The sequence below is a fragment of the Papilio xuthus genome, unplaced genomic scaffold (genome assembly GCF_000836235.2).
Source record: "Papilio xuthus unplaced genomic scaffold, Pxut_1.1 DF826945.1, whole genome shotgun sequence".
NCBI classification, from domain to species: Eukaryota; Metazoa; Arthropoda; class Insecta; order Lepidoptera; family Papilionidae; genus Papilio; species Papilio xuthus.
In genome coordinates this window covers 7,512,745-7,530,892 of record NW_013531704.1, presented here as the reverse complement: position 1 = coordinate 7,530,892, position 18,148 = coordinate 7,512,745, and the positions used below count along the sequence as shown (strand labels likewise).

At 34.2% G+C, this 18,148-nt stretch overlaps 2 protein-coding genes across 4 annotated transcripts; one reads left to right on the top strand and one right to left on the bottom strand.

Annotated features, from left to right (window-relative positions):
• The first annotated feature begins 87 nt into the window (after positions 1 to 87).
• Cc2d2a (Coiled-coil and C2 domain containing 2A) lies at positions 88 to 5,851 on the top strand. 3 transcript variants are annotated; one of them, XM_013317261.1, is made up of 12 exons: positions 88 to 103; positions 347 to 638; positions 913 to 2,733; positions 2,819 to 3,009; positions 3,098 to 3,218; positions 3,329 to 3,491; positions 3,633 to 4,259; positions 4,446 to 4,769; positions 4,866 to 4,943; positions 5,042 to 5,202; positions 5,340 to 5,457; positions 5,628 to 5,851. In XM_013317261.1, the coding sequence occupies exons 2-12, from the start codon at positions 487 to 489 to the stop codon at positions 5,811 to 5,813; spliced, it is 3,942 nt and encodes a 1,313-aa protein (XP_013172715.1). In that variant the 5' UTR covers positions 88 to 103; positions 347 to 486; the 3' UTR covers positions 5,814 to 5,851. The 3 variants fall into 3 exon arrangements, with proteins under 3 accessions (XP_013172715.1, XP_013172714.1, XP_013172713.1); XM_013317260.1 differs by lacking the exon at positions 88 to 103 and having other exon boundaries at positions 239 to 638; positions 913 to 1,061; positions 1,128 to 2,733; XM_013317259.1 differs by lacking the exon at positions 88 to 103 and having other exon boundaries at positions 239 to 638.
• Positions 5,852 to 6,606: 755 nt separating this feature from the next.
• On the bottom strand, positions 6,607 to 10,479 carry Aps (diphosphoinositol polyphosphate phosphohydrolase 1 Aps). The gene is made up of 3 exons (XM_013317091.1): positions 10,037 to 10,479; positions 9,806 to 9,961; positions 6,607 to 8,048 (listed from the first exon to the last, which is right to left on the bottom strand). The coding sequence occupies exons 1-3, from the start codon at positions 10,133 to 10,135 to the stop codon at positions 7,836 to 7,838; spliced, it is 468 nt and encodes a 155-aa protein (XP_013172545.1). The 5' UTR covers positions 10,136 to 10,479; the 3' UTR covers positions 6,607 to 7,835.
• Positions 10,480 to 18,148: the final 7,669 nt, after the last annotated feature.

The window sequence follows — 18,148 nt, the reverse complement described above, 5'->3', positions numbered from 1 at the left end:
GAGTTGTCTTATCTTCTATTCAATTCATATTAAAAAAATAAAATTGTTAAAATTGAAGTTTTGTGTAAAAAAACAATACCAATAAATCTTAATAAGATCATAAGTGAGTTTTATTTTCTAATTGATATAATACAGAAAGATTGTTACACTTTGATATGTCTATTTTTGTTTGCTGGCTTTCGTTACTATGACGACAGTATCATTGTTTAAATTTGTATGATCGGAGAAGTATTTCATGATTATTTAATAATAATGACTAAGAATATTGAATTAAAGCACTACTGTATTAAAACTTTTAGTGAAAGTGACTCAGAACAGTACCAGGAAATTGAACAAGATGCTTTAGTTACAGAAACTACATTTTCTACATCGCCGCCATCAAAAGATATCAATGCCTACGATTTCTTCACTCAGCATAATGTAAGAACTAAAGAAAAAAGTAAAGGGAAAAAGAAAAAGGAGAAGAATAATAAGTCCTCTAGTATTATGGATATGATTAATACGGAAATAACTTCTGCGACACCACCGATACGTGAGAACGTTATTGAATTAATAAATCATGACAAAGTACAGAATGTTTATTATAATACTGCTAATTTGAAAATGTTCAAATGGCACCATTCGGATATTGAACGAGGGTGTGTATATTTAATTGATCTATATTATAGGACCATACATTTTACAGTAATTTTCTATAGACGAAAATCCGATCAAAATATATTTCCGTATGTTATGTTGTAACCAACGTGCTTGTCATAAAGCACCTCGCACATATAGAACTCATCTGGAGTTGAAAGCGTCTTTTTCAGTAATATATTGTTTCACTGAGACATAAACTTCACTGACTCCATACAATTAAATAATTATTTCTCTCCATCTTCAAAAATCCTCATTGATAATTTTATGTTTTAGACGAAAATTTATAAATCCTGTCAAACTAAGTCCGACTTTTCCGAAAGTTCTTGAAAATACAAGCATCAAGGAGTTCCCAGTTCATTACTCTGATCCGGTCCTGTTTAATGTTCTGATGGCTGATTACACAGCAGATGATGGCGTACAAGGTCAGAAATTTCTTGACTTTGAAATATTAAATATGAAATTCATTCATCATTATAAATTTTCCTTAGAAACATTACTAATAATGAAGTTAATTGACTATTACAATAAATATTTAACTATTCAAAACGCACTAAAGGAGATACGTAGAAATATTAAAATAAGTAGAGAAACTAAGTACAATTTAAAACAACAGTTACTTAAAATAAGTGACAATAACAAGGATGGTGTAAGATTTGATGTAACTCTTTTAAAATATACTAGTACGTTATTTTATTATAAAGATGCGTACATGGAAACGTTAAAGAAAGAAAAAGAAACAATACACAAAATACTTTCTTTATGGTCCGACGTAGAAATGGTCAGAGACAAAACTAAAAGAACAGAAGTAAATTATTATTTGGAAATCAATAAAATTCCTATAAGTAAAGATGATTACGAAAGAGAATGGAATAATGCATTTGAAATGGAGTATTTGGATATGCTTGATAAAATTGAATTCGATTATGCGAACGCTTACCTCGACTATAAAGAAAATAAGTCTAAATATCATATAAATGGAGTTGAGAAGAAAAGTATAAGTAAACCAAAACTGGTAATAGACGAAGTCAAAATTAAGGCTGACACAGAAAATTTAGTAGATAAAATTCTGGAGAAAGATGACATTGAAATAACTTTAAAAAGTAAGAAACATATAATGAAACCTACTCATGTTTTAGGACCCAATGAATATTATTTCAAGATATACGTAGATGATGTTTTTGTATGTCAATCAGAATTGTTCACTTTTAATGACTTTGTTCACAGTTTGGAATTATCAGAAACATTTTCCGTTCAAATATTACCAAAGAACAAAACTATTATCATCGTTTTGTACGAAAACGACATTCCGGTTTCGTCTATAAATTTGAGTATAGAAGAAATTAAAAAAAACATAACGCAAGCGGATGTTAAATCGTTTAATTTCACTTTTAATGACCATGTTATACCACCAAGCAATAAATACATAGGCAGTGGTTTTAGTATAAAAGAAATAGCAAAAGAAAACAAAGTGAGATTAAAATGTGGGAATTTATTTAAAGATGAATTAAACACAGCTTGCGAAGTTAACATGAAGATAGGTTGGAATGAAAAATTTAACGAAAAAAGTCACGAAGATGTTTTTAATTCAATTAAAATAGAGACACAAATTAAACGCTATTTGAATGACATTGATAAACCGAACATTAACAATTTAATAGAAATAATAAATAATTTATATGATCGTAATATAGAAAATGATGAAAAAGTTGTAAATACTTTAACGAAAATATGTAGAAATAGGGTAAAAAATGAATACGCGTTTGCTATTAATGAAAATAATGATGAAAGTATAAGACTCAGATTATTACATTTAAGAAATAAAGGTCTATTTGTTAATATTGAGAATAAAGTGGTTCCACTGTTCTCTAGTCAAATTTCCACAGAACAACTGAGCACTTTACAGAGGTCCAATCAACCGGTAGACTTACACAACTTTGATGATAATGAAGATATAGATCCAATTGACCTACAAAGATATTTAGGTATAAAATATATTCAAGGATTAAATGAAAATTTGCAAAAAACTGTTAATGAATTTCTTCTACAGAAAACACATCGAGATGTCGTTAAGGATTTTAAAGATTTAACCTTAAGGTATTTATGACACTAAACCATAAAAACTGGATAGATTGATTGTTTTTACCAATCATTTTATTGCAGTTAACAATTTTTTTTTCAGAGGTATATTATCAAACCAAAGTAATTTGATGTCATTGTCGATCTCCTCTCATGTAACGAGAAATCAGATATCGAAGGAGTGTGAATCGGAACAAGAAATCCAAGCGACAGTGTTAAGAGCTTTCAATCTACCAGACAGGGCTGCTGATTTATTGACAGAAACTGATGAAGAAGACATCGAGAGGATTGCTGGTATTCTAAACTCTTTTAATGATTGCTTTTTTAGAAAAAAATTACAAGCGTACTCGTACTATCTATCTAGTACATCATATTCTTTTAGGTTTCAAAGTACGTCAATTACGACCGTACGTAAGATTGAGTTACCACGGCACATCAGCGCAAAGCGCGCCGGGTATTGGCTGCTACCCCTCCTGGAACCAAACCTTGAAGATAAGGACTAAGTAAGGCAGTACTGATTCCCGTAATTTATATTGACAATATTAATAAGACGATACACAATTTAACAGATATATGTTTCAACAAAATATGTATTGAGTTTTAACTTGGCCAGATTCAGTCCATTGTCGTCAATCCACGTGAACGTGTATGATGAGTGCAAAGTAAGCACGAGGTCAGTGCAGGAAGCGGCCGGCAGCACCAGCGACCAGCACCGCTGCGGCCGCTGGCTCGCCAAGCTGGAGCTACCTCTCATCACGGTGCTCAATCAAGGAACGGTAAGTTAAGGAGGGTCTTTTACTTCAAGAATAAATTAGCTATTACAGATTTAATTGCCGCCGTTAGAATCCTTAAATGGTCCTCTTTACATGAAGGGTCTTTCTTAGTGTCTTATAAACGATTGTGTATTTTGTTTGTAGCTCCGTGATACATTTAAATTAACAACACCGCCATTGCTTATCGGCTATGAGAACTCATCCGAACCGAAGGACGCCAGGTCTCTGATACCGCAAGTGAAGAGAATGATAAAGAAAGACGTTTCCTTCCTCGCACTACAAATTACGACAAGTTTGTCGCATCTCGGCGATGTACAAACGTACACGCAACCAATACCAAATGTCTCCAATGATGATAGAACTATCAAACATTTGAATGATTTTCTTACTGGTTATCTAAATGAGTTTCCCTCTAGAAGTATATCTTTAACGTATGTAGGTAGTTCAGGAAAAAATATCTGTGTCACGGAATTCCTTCAACCTTTACCGATACCGGATTTGGAATGGTATCCAAAGAATCCGAAGAGACCGGGATCTGCGCTATCTAAAAGCTCGGGACATTCGAAAACTTCTTCCAAAAGTAGTGGAAAGACAAATGAAACCAGTTCCCCTCTAAAAGAAGACAAAGTGAACGTTTACAGCGGTTTCCATGCGAGTTGGAGAACTGAAGATAATCAGTTATCCAAAGCTTTGAACTTCTGCATAAGATATGTAGCGTTGATACCGACGTACGAAGTCCCAGGACCTCAAATTGTTACGTTAGCAGGAATGGTAAGTTCAGCAAACTATTTATGCATACAAATTTAATATATTTTGTGATCGTGTGCGGAAAGTAAACTGATAATTACTTTAGTGTCAACTCACGATGACATCGCGTGATTTAATTTGACTAGGATCTATACCAGAGCGAAGACATGACTTGTATGGTATTAAAAAAGCTAATTTGCCTTTTCTCAGGAATTGCTACAAGTTGTGAATGGCTCGCCGACTGACCACACAATACTCCTGGGTAGTTACTTCCTTCACCTGGGCATCAAGTGCTGGGTAGTGACAGGTTTAGCTTTACCTCGCGGACTGAGTACATATCTGCTAGTCAAATACGATCTTATTACACGTAAATATACGACAGATGAAGATGAAGTTTACAAAAGTGGAGGATTTTTTAAAAAGAGTGATGATATCGTGTGGCATGTATATGACGCGGTGAGTGGTGAACAGTTCCAATTGAGAGACATAGCTTGTCCTCTCAAGACGGTGTTCTTTGTGTTTGATCAGCGTAATGTAAGTATTTTTGTAGAAATCTTAAACGTTACGTCTACCAACGTCTATAAACTTCATTTTAATTTATATTGATTTTTTTATTTTATTTTGTTATAGATATGGGTCAATATTCAGTCGTCGCAAGACTGTCAGAGTGTTTCCTTTGATTTTTCAAAATCCTCAGATTGGCAACAGGTAAAATAGTGTGAATTAACTTTACATATATTTAGACTATGTTCCTCAGGGCTCGGACTATACTAAAAAAGGTTTGTTTTAAAACATTTATGTTGTAGGTATTTGGCACAGGGAGGGAGTTTGTCAGTGCGCCAGTGAGATGTGTGGGGGAGATGTACCGCGCGCCGAGAGATGTGGGCAGGCTGCAGGACTCGCTCGAGGCCAAGCTGATGGCCAAGGTGCAGAAGTGGCGACCTCGAAACAAAACTGTTTGGAACAGGTTAAAGTTCATTTGAAGAATGCCATTTTTAAGACCTCCAAGTCGAGATATATTTACCGCGTATTGATGATAACGATCTTCTAAAGGGAGAATTTGTAGGTAAATAATAATTGATCAGAGTTAACGATTGTAACCAGATACTGGTGCACGTTGCTGCGGGAGACATTGCCCCAATGGGAGTATTGGTCCTTCGACACGACGGAGCGCAGACCCGAGCCAGGTCACAGGTTGAAACAACTCACGGCTACGTACAAGGTATGTTATTTGTTTTTCTAACACAAACTAATATTTAAAATAAAGATGTGTATTTTTCCACTGTATGTAAGGTCGGTGCACCAGATGTAAGGTAATTTCAGTCGCCATTACTTTCTTTGTCATTTTATCCAATTACTTGTATGGGCTGATATCTAGAGATTTATTTCCAGATGTTCGGGTTTCCTTTGAACATGCATTACATCAACACAAAGTCAGTATTGGCGAATGTAAAGGCGACAGCGGTGCACGTGAACGATGACCCGAACGTAGAATTCGCGCTCGCTGTTCAGATGTTCGCTTACCCTAATAACGTGATCAGTGTGTGGGTTTACTTGGCTAGTATTATCAGGATATAAAGTAAGATGATAAACACTAAAGGTTGTTTTATTTCGTCTACTCCGTCCGCGCGGAATTATAAAAAAAAATTAATGGGTAGCCTATGTGTTCTACAACTGTGCCAAATTTTATCTAGATCCGTTCCGGAGATACCTTCAAACAGACATCCATTCATCCATCAAAATGTTCCCATTTATAATATAGTAAGATCTTTTTGATGGCAATGAACTATAATGAGTTAAGGAATATAAAAGTGAACTTATATATTATTGAATAATTATCTTTTCGGTTGTTCTTGTCCTCGTTGGTATTGTCACTGTAAAGGCACATTCATTGTCAAACAAAATTCTACAGAAGAGCAATATAAAATTTATTCTTTAAATGTCATCGAGGAATCTTATAAAAAAAAAAAAACAATTTCAAATAAAAAATAGAGATTGTATGTCTTTTGTTTTAATGCTAACAAAATAAAATTAACATTTATTTCATCGTAGTATAAAAATATACGTAAAAATAGAAAAAGGAGATGTTACAAGAGTTACGTGTACTAGCGGGGTCCGCCATCTTGTGAAGCCTGACGTTGCTGTCACTGACAATGCGCGCCAACTGGCAATTTGCAGTACCGCCACAACTCTACGCGAACATCGATACTCACTTCACTCATTCATTGCATTATCGAGACTAAATTATACAAGCCTAAAATATCTTCAAATGTTCCATAAATTATATAAGTGATCTTAGACATACAAAACTATACAGAAAGGCCCTTACGTAAATTGCTTCACAGGCATTCGTCAAATTGAAATAAAATAATGGACTTTTAAATTTACTATATTTATTTTTATACAAACGAAAAGACATACAGTAAAAAAAACATAATTTCAAAACAGATAACACTACTCACTCAATATCGAAGTTCGTAATGGCCTGTCTATACATATTTAAATCTTCAACAATTTCATTAAAATCTCAAACTGTCCGCATTTCAAGCTAACGTCAGACTTATGTAAACAAAAGTAAATAACTTATTGCTTTACACGATTGAACGTTAAATTAGTACATAAAAATGTCTATATGTATTACGTTTACTCTCTACAATCAGCCTTTAGTCATAACTTAGTAAGCTAGTAGCCATTCTTGCAAGCAGCAAAGAGCGCCCATTTTACGTTAAATCTACTTCAATCAAATCCTTAGGCACACAAGAAATAATATGACTTAACTTTGGGTCAAATGATATACTTTTAAATATGTCAAGTTTTCATTGCCAAAATAATTTTTAGTTTTTTTTTTCTAATGTTATTTATGGAAAATTGATCTAATGGATTTAAGAATAAACAATAAAAAAGCCCACATCATACAATTTATACTTGATAAAAATATACAATTTCTACTATTTTTCGAACACAAACATAGCATCGTCATGATTTTAAAATTAATATAATTTAATAAATAAGTAAATTACAAAAACCATCAATCACACATAGATCTACTAAAATGTTTTGTTTTTAATTTATTGATGTGTTTAGGCACTTTGTTTACTTGCTACAACACAATTGGTGTTTACGTCAAAACCACATTTATAATGTAACAATGCTTAGTACAGGAATTTTTGTTTCAAAGCAAAAGTATCTTTATTAATATGCATGTGTGTGTTACAAAAATATCACCATTTTTTATGTTGTCTCACGTCTTGTTTGTCGGGATAACATTTTCAATTTAAATTTAACTATACCAAAAATATTAAATCTATGAAACGAACTGAGGATAACTTGCTGCAGTCATAGGTAAGATTTTAAACTTTTCCATATTCTACATACAGGGTGTCATTTGAAACGACTTATGTTGAGAAGAAAAAGAAAATACTGGAATAAATATAATTTATCCCTACACGACTGGCAACACTTGTTAAGAACTGTCAGAGAGGCGGAGCAGAGCGAGTGGTACGGTACTGCAAATCGCGTTACACCATTACTTAGTCGTCGCAAGCTAGCCGTTACCTATGAGCTATGGACTTAGCTGGCAAGCGCTTGCAGCACTTCAAGTTAGCTGCGGGCGTCGTCCGGCTTCTGCTTGGAGCGCTTCAGTTGTTGCAGGTAATGGCGCTGGATGGGCTTGTGCAGCGCCAGCTGGGCTAGTGCGTCGTCGATGGAGAACCACTGGCGTTTCCTACCCATCTGTCGGGAGTCTTCCCACTCGGCTAGTTCTTGGGTGACTGTCATTACATACACCTCCGTACGGTGCTTGTGTTCCCTGTTCTGGAATAGAAATAGCACAAATAAGTTTTATGGTAATAGGAGGAAATTTATTGTGTCATATAGTTTTACCTCATTGTCAAAAACCACTGAAGACTATAAATGGACTGGCTATTAGACATAGTATTTTGTGCCTATTTGATATTCGCCATTTTGGTGTTGAATATAGTGGTTTGTATTGGTGACGTGGATTTGTACTAATATAGATAGAATTAACTGAATATGACTATTAGACTAGCTATTATATCTATAACTTAATCTGTATTAATTAGTGAAGATATGTTTATTGTTTTTACTAATAGATAGTACAATCAGAGTTTTCTTTTCGTTTTCAATTGTTACCGAGTGGAGGTGGCGAGTGATTAGTGAAAAGATTAACAAAAACATTGATATATAAAATATTTATTGCAGTTAAAATAATTTCATATAACAGATATATTTCCTACCTTATTATGGACAATGTTTAAATTTTGTAAATGGATACAAATGTATCAAGTTTCATGTGGTTTAGTTTAGTGGTTACAGTCATATATACATAGAACTGTGGTACAACTGATATGATATGACTTACTTTATTTAATGATAGAGTTTAACTGAATATTGGCAAAAATTAGATATATTGTAAAACTTTTTAATATTGAAATAATAAAAAAGTAATATGTATGGGTACAAAGAAAAGAGAAAAAGTAAAGAAAGATTGAATAGATTATGTGAAATAGGATATGCATAAGGTATCAAGAAATTACAGCTTATAGAGATATATTGAAGGGACATACTGTGCCGACCCTATAAAAAGAAAAGGGCAAATTAATAAATAGCCCTTAGTAACAAAGTATTAATATTATTATATAAGTATTTTACAACAATTTCAATCAGTTCAAACATGTCCAACAGCCAAGTTCCAATGATTGATTTGTGTGACCTTGAATCTAGGAAGGTCATGCAAAATATTTTCAGACAATTGTAGAATTAACACACAAATCACACAAAGTTCAAATTACAATGAATGTTGTATATTATGATGTATTGGCAATGGTACAAAATTGTAATGTTTTGTTTAAAAACATGGAAACATTTGTACCAAACTATACAAAGGGATCTATAGAAATAGAATTACTTCAAAGAAATGCCAATGAAATTTGAAATATTGACATAAGAAAGATCTTGTCAAAAGTTTCACATAAAATTCATAAGGATGGACAAACCTTGCATAACTATAAGAATAATTGTTTGTTTATTTTATTCATAATTCTTTCACTGCAAATAAGTTTTTCTCCGTCAAAATGTTGACCAATTTTTTCTCCATGGGCCAATTGCAGAATTTAAATTTTAGTCATCACTTCACTTGATAATATATGTGGTGAGTTTAAGCAAATTATGCAAAATTTTGAAACTTCTTGCAAAATAATGATTTACTTGAAATATCAAATAACTTTCCCGATTCTTTGTATGAAAATGTCTTAGCTGAAATTTATGCTTATAGCATTACTATTATAACAAATTAATCATTTTTGAGACAGCAAATTTGTCTTAGCAACTTTAGGATGGCTTGATAATAGTTATACTTACAGAATAAATTGCCAGTTATTTTTAAAATTAGAATTTTATATTAGAGAAATAAGTAACTATAACTTTCAGAATACACTTAGGATTCATTCAAACAGAAAAAAAATAACAGCATGGTCAACTATAACAGTGTTCAAACAAGACTGACATTTTGACATAAAACATCTGTCAAACGAAAGTGTTGAAATTCTGACCTCAAAAACGCCCAGGCAGCGGCCTAGCTTGCCGATGACGCCGGCTTCTTCCAGCACCTCGCGCATGGCCGTCACCGAGGGTTCCTCCTCGGGTTCCACGCCGCCACCCGGCACGATCCAGTTGTCCGGCCGCCGCGACGACGTCACCAGCAGCACCTGCGCCGACAGACCACGCCGCATTACTCACACACTTTACTTCTCAAACATCTAACAGTGCGCTCCATCACTAACCTCAGTTTCGGCGTCCGATCGTACACATATACAAGCGGCGCGTCGTCGGAATCCTTCGTCGTCGTAAATACGAATAGAATTAGGCTTCTCCTTAACCATTTCGAGTAAACACGTAAACGCGAACAAAACAGACGATCACAAACGAAAAGCAGACATTAAGTAGAAAGAAAATGATCAACTGAACGTAATTTTTTAATGATCAACAAACGCCATAATTGAGATATCCTAAGATTAATGTATCCATTTTTGACTAATTTATGAGTTACACAATATACATGTAAAACGAAACTATAATAACAATAAAACTACAATTAGAGCAATATTTCAGCTACAACTAGCTTTTGATCGCGTATTTCAAGCCCATGTTGAATGGTGCCTGACGTTTTCTCTGTGCGAAAATCGAAATTGGTTTTGGTTGGAAAGCAATTACGAAGAGTCTATCAGCTGACAGCCGGAAGTCAAAATAAATGTTGCCACATATCAACTACGTTTTTGATGTCATAAAATACATTTTACACCACATCTTCCTCTTCTAAATGATAAAAAACGTTAAAATGTTTTTTCTGAGGTTTGTAAAGTAAAGTATCATTTCTAAAATCTTTAAAATTATCAAAATTAAAAAATGTTAAACTTTCTTGCCTAAAACAAAAATGAAAACGGTGCGTCATGCTTATAAACTGTTTTTTTACATTCAAAGTCAAAGTATATTCAAACAAGAATGTCTGAACTGGTGAAAGAGGCGTTGATGTCACGGTTTATTTTATCAGAATATATACATAAAATCTACTTAGACATTGAAAATGTCATAAAAGAACAACAGACAGGTACAGCAGTGTAAAAAGGACATTGTAGCTTTTTGGCGATGACAGGGGGCGTTAGTGGGCTATCATAATTTAGTTTGGCTTATGCGGTTGGTAAAGGTGGTGAGGATTCGAGCTGAATAATAAAGGTATAATTAATTGGCGGGAACATTAACAGGCAAGTGTAAGTCAAAAGCTGTCATTTCCGAGCAATGACTTATCCATTTATCGAGGACAGTGGGTTATAATGTGTGTATGGGCCGGATAAGCGACCACCATGGTAGCATGACCGCTGGCAGTGTATTTGAAGCTCTTGTACTAGATGTCGTTACCAGTCTCTAATTGCTTGTTTCTTTTGGTGTAGCGAGGATACTTTAAAGATAAAGTATGATATAAGAAAATGTATTACAATTAAAAAATAAAATTAATAAAGTAATGTTACTATTATGTATATGATAAGTATTAGTAAAATCTTGGTAGCTTTAAATGATAAGTGAAAAAGAATTGCTTAGGAATAAATAAACACATACGTTGTGGAATGGCACATGTTAATCGGTACATCTTTAAAATCTGTAGCTCTTTTGTCTTCAACACTTCTTAGATTTGCTGGAGCATAAAATTATTCAAAGCAATCTTTGGGAAGGGTTTATCTCAACAATGCGAGTACATCGTGTCCCACATTCGGAACAATAGTGTCATATTGTCCATGAATATAAATCAGGATTGCCGCTCGTTGGAGATAAGGCGCCACTTGGCAGCGATGCGCGGCCCACTTCGCGCGCTGCCAAATTGCCTGCCCATCGCCCTCACTCGCCGCGGTAACTTTGTTAACTAAGCTACAGATTATCAAGCTAGTAGCTTAACTAGCCACGGACCTTGGCCAAAAACGAAAGCTTTACTTCGTTGGAGCTTTTGAAATAATCGGTGGTCATATCAATACGCGGAAACGCAGTATACAAAAGGATTTAAAATTTAACACGTTATTAAAGTGTATCTAAAATTACGCTTAGTTTTGTCGAATAAAGTCCCTGGAGATAGTAGGATAGGTAGGTTATTATACAAGCAAAAAAAGATGCAAGGATCTGACACACCTATCTCGCTTCATAAAATATAAAAAAAAAATTACCGCGTTTATACAAGGGTTTAACATAACATTTAACGATAAATGGTAAAGTTAACTAAGGATCTTAATTTATAAATGGCAATTCATAAATACGGAGGGGTTAAAATTTAATTTAATACTTATAACAATTCTCGTCAGAAACGTTGTGTAATAATTGCCGTTATTAAAATACAAGGAAGGAATTGTTATTAAGTCTTGGTAGAGATCGTGATAAAATTATGATCTTACAAAATTGGATTTCGTAGGTTTAAGCATATAAAACCAAAATTTTATTTAATGTAATCATTTGAGTTTAAATAGTAACGTACTAAATTTAAAACAACAAAAAGCAACACTGTGGTCTCAACAGCACCAAAATAACAATAAATTAGTACTATTGGTCTAAGCTGTAATGATACTAATTAATCTAAAATTAACTTGTAACAGCATTGTATGTGGTGCAACATTAGTTGGTAGTTTCCGTAACACCCCCGGACCAAAGTCAGTAGTCAGCGAGATTCGTGACTGCGAACCGCCCTCTGCCCCCGCTCCTCGCAGCCTGAGGGCTCGCGACCAAACAAATAAAATGCAAACGAGCCGAGATCTGGAATATAACATCCTGCATCTTTACATTAATGTCGATGAACAACAAGATAACTCTAGTGATGTTAACGTCGTCTATCAATGAACTGCATACAAATGCAATTAGCGACGGAGGTAAATTAAATTTCTAATAATATGAAATGATAAGAGAAAGACCTACCGGCTTTTTTAGTTAAGTAACAATGATATATTGTGTAGTAGTTTTGTAGTTAAGTAACAATGACTTAGGTCTTGATCGACTGTTTAAAGATCCAACTTGAAGAGCTACTTGCATTTTAGGAATATGTTTAACTTTATATTCGTAAACTGTAAGTAACTTGATATATCGATATGAATTTTACAAATCTGGAACATCACTAGTGGATCTAGATTTACGGCGTCGTCGCGAGCATGTCGTGGCGCTCTGTGACGTATTTTATTTTATTTAAATTCGTTCAAGATTCCCGCATCTCTCCGGCAACAGATACTACCTTACTGACTCCATGCCGATACAGTGTACACGACTGTTTGCGATGTAAACTTTGACCTGAGAGAGTTAACATAACTTGTATATTGTAACTCAATCAGGCTGGAAATTGTAGTCTACTGTTGGAATAACACATCTCTAATACATGCATACTATGAAGTAGTTACATACTCTTTGTAACACATAAGGTTCTATGAAAATACAACTTGCAGTTAGTAAAAAGTGCATTGTTCATTCGAGTATGCTTATAAAAGTACATCGGCTGTATATATTTTATATTGCTCTTATAAAACATTTGTAAAGTTCATAACACTTCCTAGAACTATTGCATAGACTATACACGACTACGAAGAAGTGTAAATGTCAAACATTTGACACTGGAACAATTTTAGTGTTGCCAAATAATTACAGAGAGGTACAGCTTTGATTTCGTCGTTAAAAGATGTATCGAACTTTGCCAAACCGATAGCATCCCAGGACCTCCTGGGATGTTATCGGTTTGGCATTCAAGATAAGAATGTCTGTGAAATTAATACCGTACAGATTTCATCACTAAAGTATGGTATGCATCAGTTAGATTACAAAATAGTGCGCAGTGATGACAGGCCTAGGTCTGACTGTTGTGTTGTCTCTCTTGGGTCTGAGTTACAATTATTATAGTTGAATTTAAACTAGTGAATTTTTAGAGTTTCTATAGGTTTTCAATTGTAGTGTTTGTTAGATCCAAGCAGTTAAATAAAAAAAACTGTGGAACAATTTATTTTAGTTATCGTCAGTTTTCGTTGAATATTATTAATAACCTCTTTATAAATTATATTCAACTTGTTTTAATCCTGTTCCCTGAGGGCGAGGGACGTTGCGATGAAATATTGTTGACATTTTTCAGGGATTATCCTCCCCCTCCTTTTGCCCTCCGCCCCCTTCCCCTTGCTTCCCCGGCACCTGCGAGATGAGGGATAGTTGTAACGAGGTGTTTCTGTTTGCCGACGGTAAGCCTTGGGGAGTTAATTTTGTTTGCTACTTTGGGGCCGGTGATTTTAATATAAGGAAGTCCAACTGAGAAAAATATGGCAATTTATTTTATGAAATATTCTTGCCTGTTTTTTATTTGACGGCAATATGATTTGTAAAAACTGGTATAAAAATTATTAGGATCGAAAAATTATGTTATGTTACTATTGTGCTTTTTTGTATAAAATTGTTCCAAAGTGAATAAGAGGGATAAGTAAACGTTTTTACAAAAGTGTTTCTCCAGTGAAAATCCACGCTTAGGAGTATAAGCTCTAAACATACCGCGCTGGTGTCAAGAGTCGTTACTGCGAACCGCCGCCGATTGGCAACGCTCCTCACTTTCCACGAAGCGGGCGCAGCTTTTGTCGCCTGTCAACGATCTATTTTTTATTGAACGGCAAATCTTGATCAAAGGCCAATTATACAGTACTGATTGTTGAACAAACTCATAAGTATATAAGTTAAAACAGTGAGCATATTCCTGATATTTATATAACTAAAATATTAAGTTTTCTATTTAGAAAACGAGGCATAGAATATAAAATATCATCGTCTCAACGGCAATAAATATATCTACAGTATTTACAACATATAATTTTTTTAAAGACAGATTTTAATTTAAAATTTGTTCTGTAACACATCTTCCCCTATAAAACTATCTGACCTTACAAAAATTATATTCAAATAATGACTGGCCAAGTATAATCTGGGTTAGTCCAGTGAGAAAAAAAAAATCTTACAAAGCAATGTTCGGCCAGCACAGTCGCGGACAAAACGCATCGCCACAGATAACATAATAATCTGGGCGATTAGAAACGGTGCGGCCACAGATAATGGTGATGTTCATTTCTATTGTGACGGCACAATATTACAGTTTTTTTGTCTGTGCGATTGAAACATTTTAATAAACGATTTTGTGTTACGGTATAAATAAAAAGAGATAGCGGGAACACGTGAATTAAATTATTATTTAAGATTTTTAAATATCCATCTATAAGTTTTCAAATAGAGCGGGAATTACAATCAAGAGCAACACAGTATGTAAACATTTTCTAAAAAAGAAGATATTTGTCCGTACTAGTATATAAACGAAGACTGCATTAAAACTTAAAAAAATGAACAGAAATCAAGTATTTTGTGAGCTAATTCAAGCAACAGACCACTGGTACTGCTTCCGTTCAAATTATAGATTCAAACATAATTGCGAAGCTTAAAGTAAATGCATTGTAAATTGTGAAGCTGGCAGCGAGTAACGTTTAGGTGCGTTTGATTTGATACGCCGCGCCGCCGTGCACTCTAGCATTGCCATGACAACGCACTATTCGGCCACACAGATTTAACTTTGAACATTTGAATTTGTATGCACCTTTGCTATGAACGTGTCAATACATGTACGCTGTAATTATAACATCAATTATAAATTGTAAGTGATGAGAAATAATTACTGTAGTCATTCATCTAAACATTTATTTTTTAAATTATAATTATAATATCAATTAAATATTTGTTTATTTCTGTTTTCTATGAAATTTCTCTTCACTTTTATTCAAACCAACAATATTTATATTGTAAGATTCAGTCTATCTGTGTGTCAAATTTCATTACTATCTTGGCATATTCAGTTTCTCATTCTTAACATAATAAATTGAGAACTTCGTAATCAAATAAAACAATGTAGCATCTTTGTGATACCTTTACGATATAAAGTGGAATTAAAAGGTCAGTAGCAAATAACCACAACAAAGAAAGTGGCATGCATTAAACACGCTCGTAGGTTATGAACCTATCGAGAAGAAAGCGTAACTCTACACCCCGTGCCTTAACTCGCTACTCGACAAGATTCATTTTGCACGACTCTGTACCACTCTTTATAAATTATATCTTTGCGTGTTATCACGAGGCGATTAAAAAGCGAGTCGCTTGATATTATGTGATTACTGCGCATTAGTTCATGTCAACGAAAGATTCGAATCCAATAACTCATGTTACAAACAATGCATAAAAGTTATTAACTTTATGATAGATACGTACGTAATAAACAGTAAATCACCAGTGAAAGTCACTCAAGTCGACAATCTGAAAAACTAAGTCCACGTTAAATAGAAAAGTGCGAAAGCCATAAATGTCCGCTTGCGACCTACGCGCCGTAAATAGCTCAAATCCGCGGGACTAATTCCCGGGTTCTTCGGGCACGTCACTCGGGAATGAGTCCCGGGATGTTGCGGGACCTCGCAGGGAATTTCGGAACTTCGGGGCCAAAATAATGGGATTGCTCGACGCGAATCGACAGCTCGTTTACGCGTGAGACCGTCATAAAGGAAAGAGGATTTTGTTTTTTATCGCTGCCCGCGCGAGGGCCAGCTCGGCTGCCTTCATTTGTCACGCCCCCGAGAGGGTTCAACAATATTAATAGAAACGTAAAGATGATGTGGCACGGAGACAATGAAGTTGGAAAATTGATCTAATTATAAAAATGAAGAGTTTATTAATATTATTTACTTCTAAAACCTTGTTGGGATAGGGAGAGTATAGAAAGATATCTTTTGCACAAATATTATTCCGAAAAAATAATATAATTTTACAACCTGTAGATATAAGTATTAAAGACTATCGCTACGAAGAAGTATCGATTTCTGGCCAGTATTCTGCATATCACTGAAGTTGCCAGCTTTCTTTAAAGTAATTGATGTAATTACCGTACATTTAAGACATCGTCTCTATAGCGCTGAGGAGCAATTAGGCTGTGGCGGTCACCCCGCGCCCCGCACGCCTCACCGCGGCGCTCCTCCCTCATTGTGTGCGGAGTCGCTGAGTGCAGCGCGGTGACTACACATTATTGTGTATTAGCACTTCATAATAAAGTAACATTCTATGAAAGTACTAAGATTCTCCACTCTACTTAAGAAAGTAGGTAGATTATAAAGATGTTGATTTTTTTATATTATAAAGCTTGCTAAAAAAAAACAAATCGAATTGATAACTTCTTTATTTCTAAAGTCAGATATAATAAATTTTTCCCCCTTTTTATTTTGTAGCGTATTAAACTATTGGAAATACAAATGAAGAAGTCTATATAGTGATAAGTGTGTTTGTAGAGTTTGTGTAGCAAAAATTTACTAATTTAGATGGATGGATATTTTAGAAGGTACCAACAAAATGACTTAACGGATCTCGGTGAAATTTGGCATATACATAAAACATAATCTGGAAGAACTGGCTACTAATAATGTTTTTTTTTAAATTCCACGCGGATAGAATGGCGAACAAAAGAATAAATTATTTGTAAAGAAATAGGAAGAACAAGATTTAAGTCAAACATAAATACTTCTAAAATACGATATGCCGTTGGCTCTAATATTGTAGAGATGTTTAAAGAGCGTATAATTAATATTTCATAGTACCTTGGTAATTTGTGCTTTATTACCTTCAAAATAATACACAAATTTCTTTACCAGTCAAAAGTAAATCTAGTATTTATAAATATTACAATTAATGTACAAGAAACAATAGGTTTTTGTGCTAAGAATCAAACCGGATCCGCTTTTATAGTTCTCAGCGCGGTTTAGTGTTTCTTGGAAAACTTTACTCAACATTTGTTCCTATTGTTTGTGAATTAAACTATTCGATTTGTTTCCAGTCAATTTGTTCTTTGACGATGTAATGTTTTAGAATATTGAACTCAATTCTTTTAAAATGCATACCTAAACAGGGCAAGCGTGGCTAACTATAGCGTAGTCATCCTTAACTTAGGTTAGGGTCCGAGCTCCTTATTGGGGACGTAAATATAGTGAGCTGATGATGACTTAAATGTTGATTAATATTATAAGACTGCCAGGTTTCTCATGAGTTGGTGAAGGAAACGAGTAAAACACGGCACACTCTTAACCGACTTCTTTTGGTTGCTATTAATGAATCATGTTTAATCTATTATGTAAGTACATTTAACTTTGTTGCTTTGAATATTAAGAAAACTCGTAGCGTTAATTTTTAAGTAAAAACATGTTTTACCTTTAGCAAAAGTTGTTAATTTTGTTTCAAATACCTTCAAGTGAAAGTGTAAATATATTATAAACTTAAGCATCGCAACTTTATAGGCCCATTGCTGAAATAACTGAATGAGCTGCGTACAA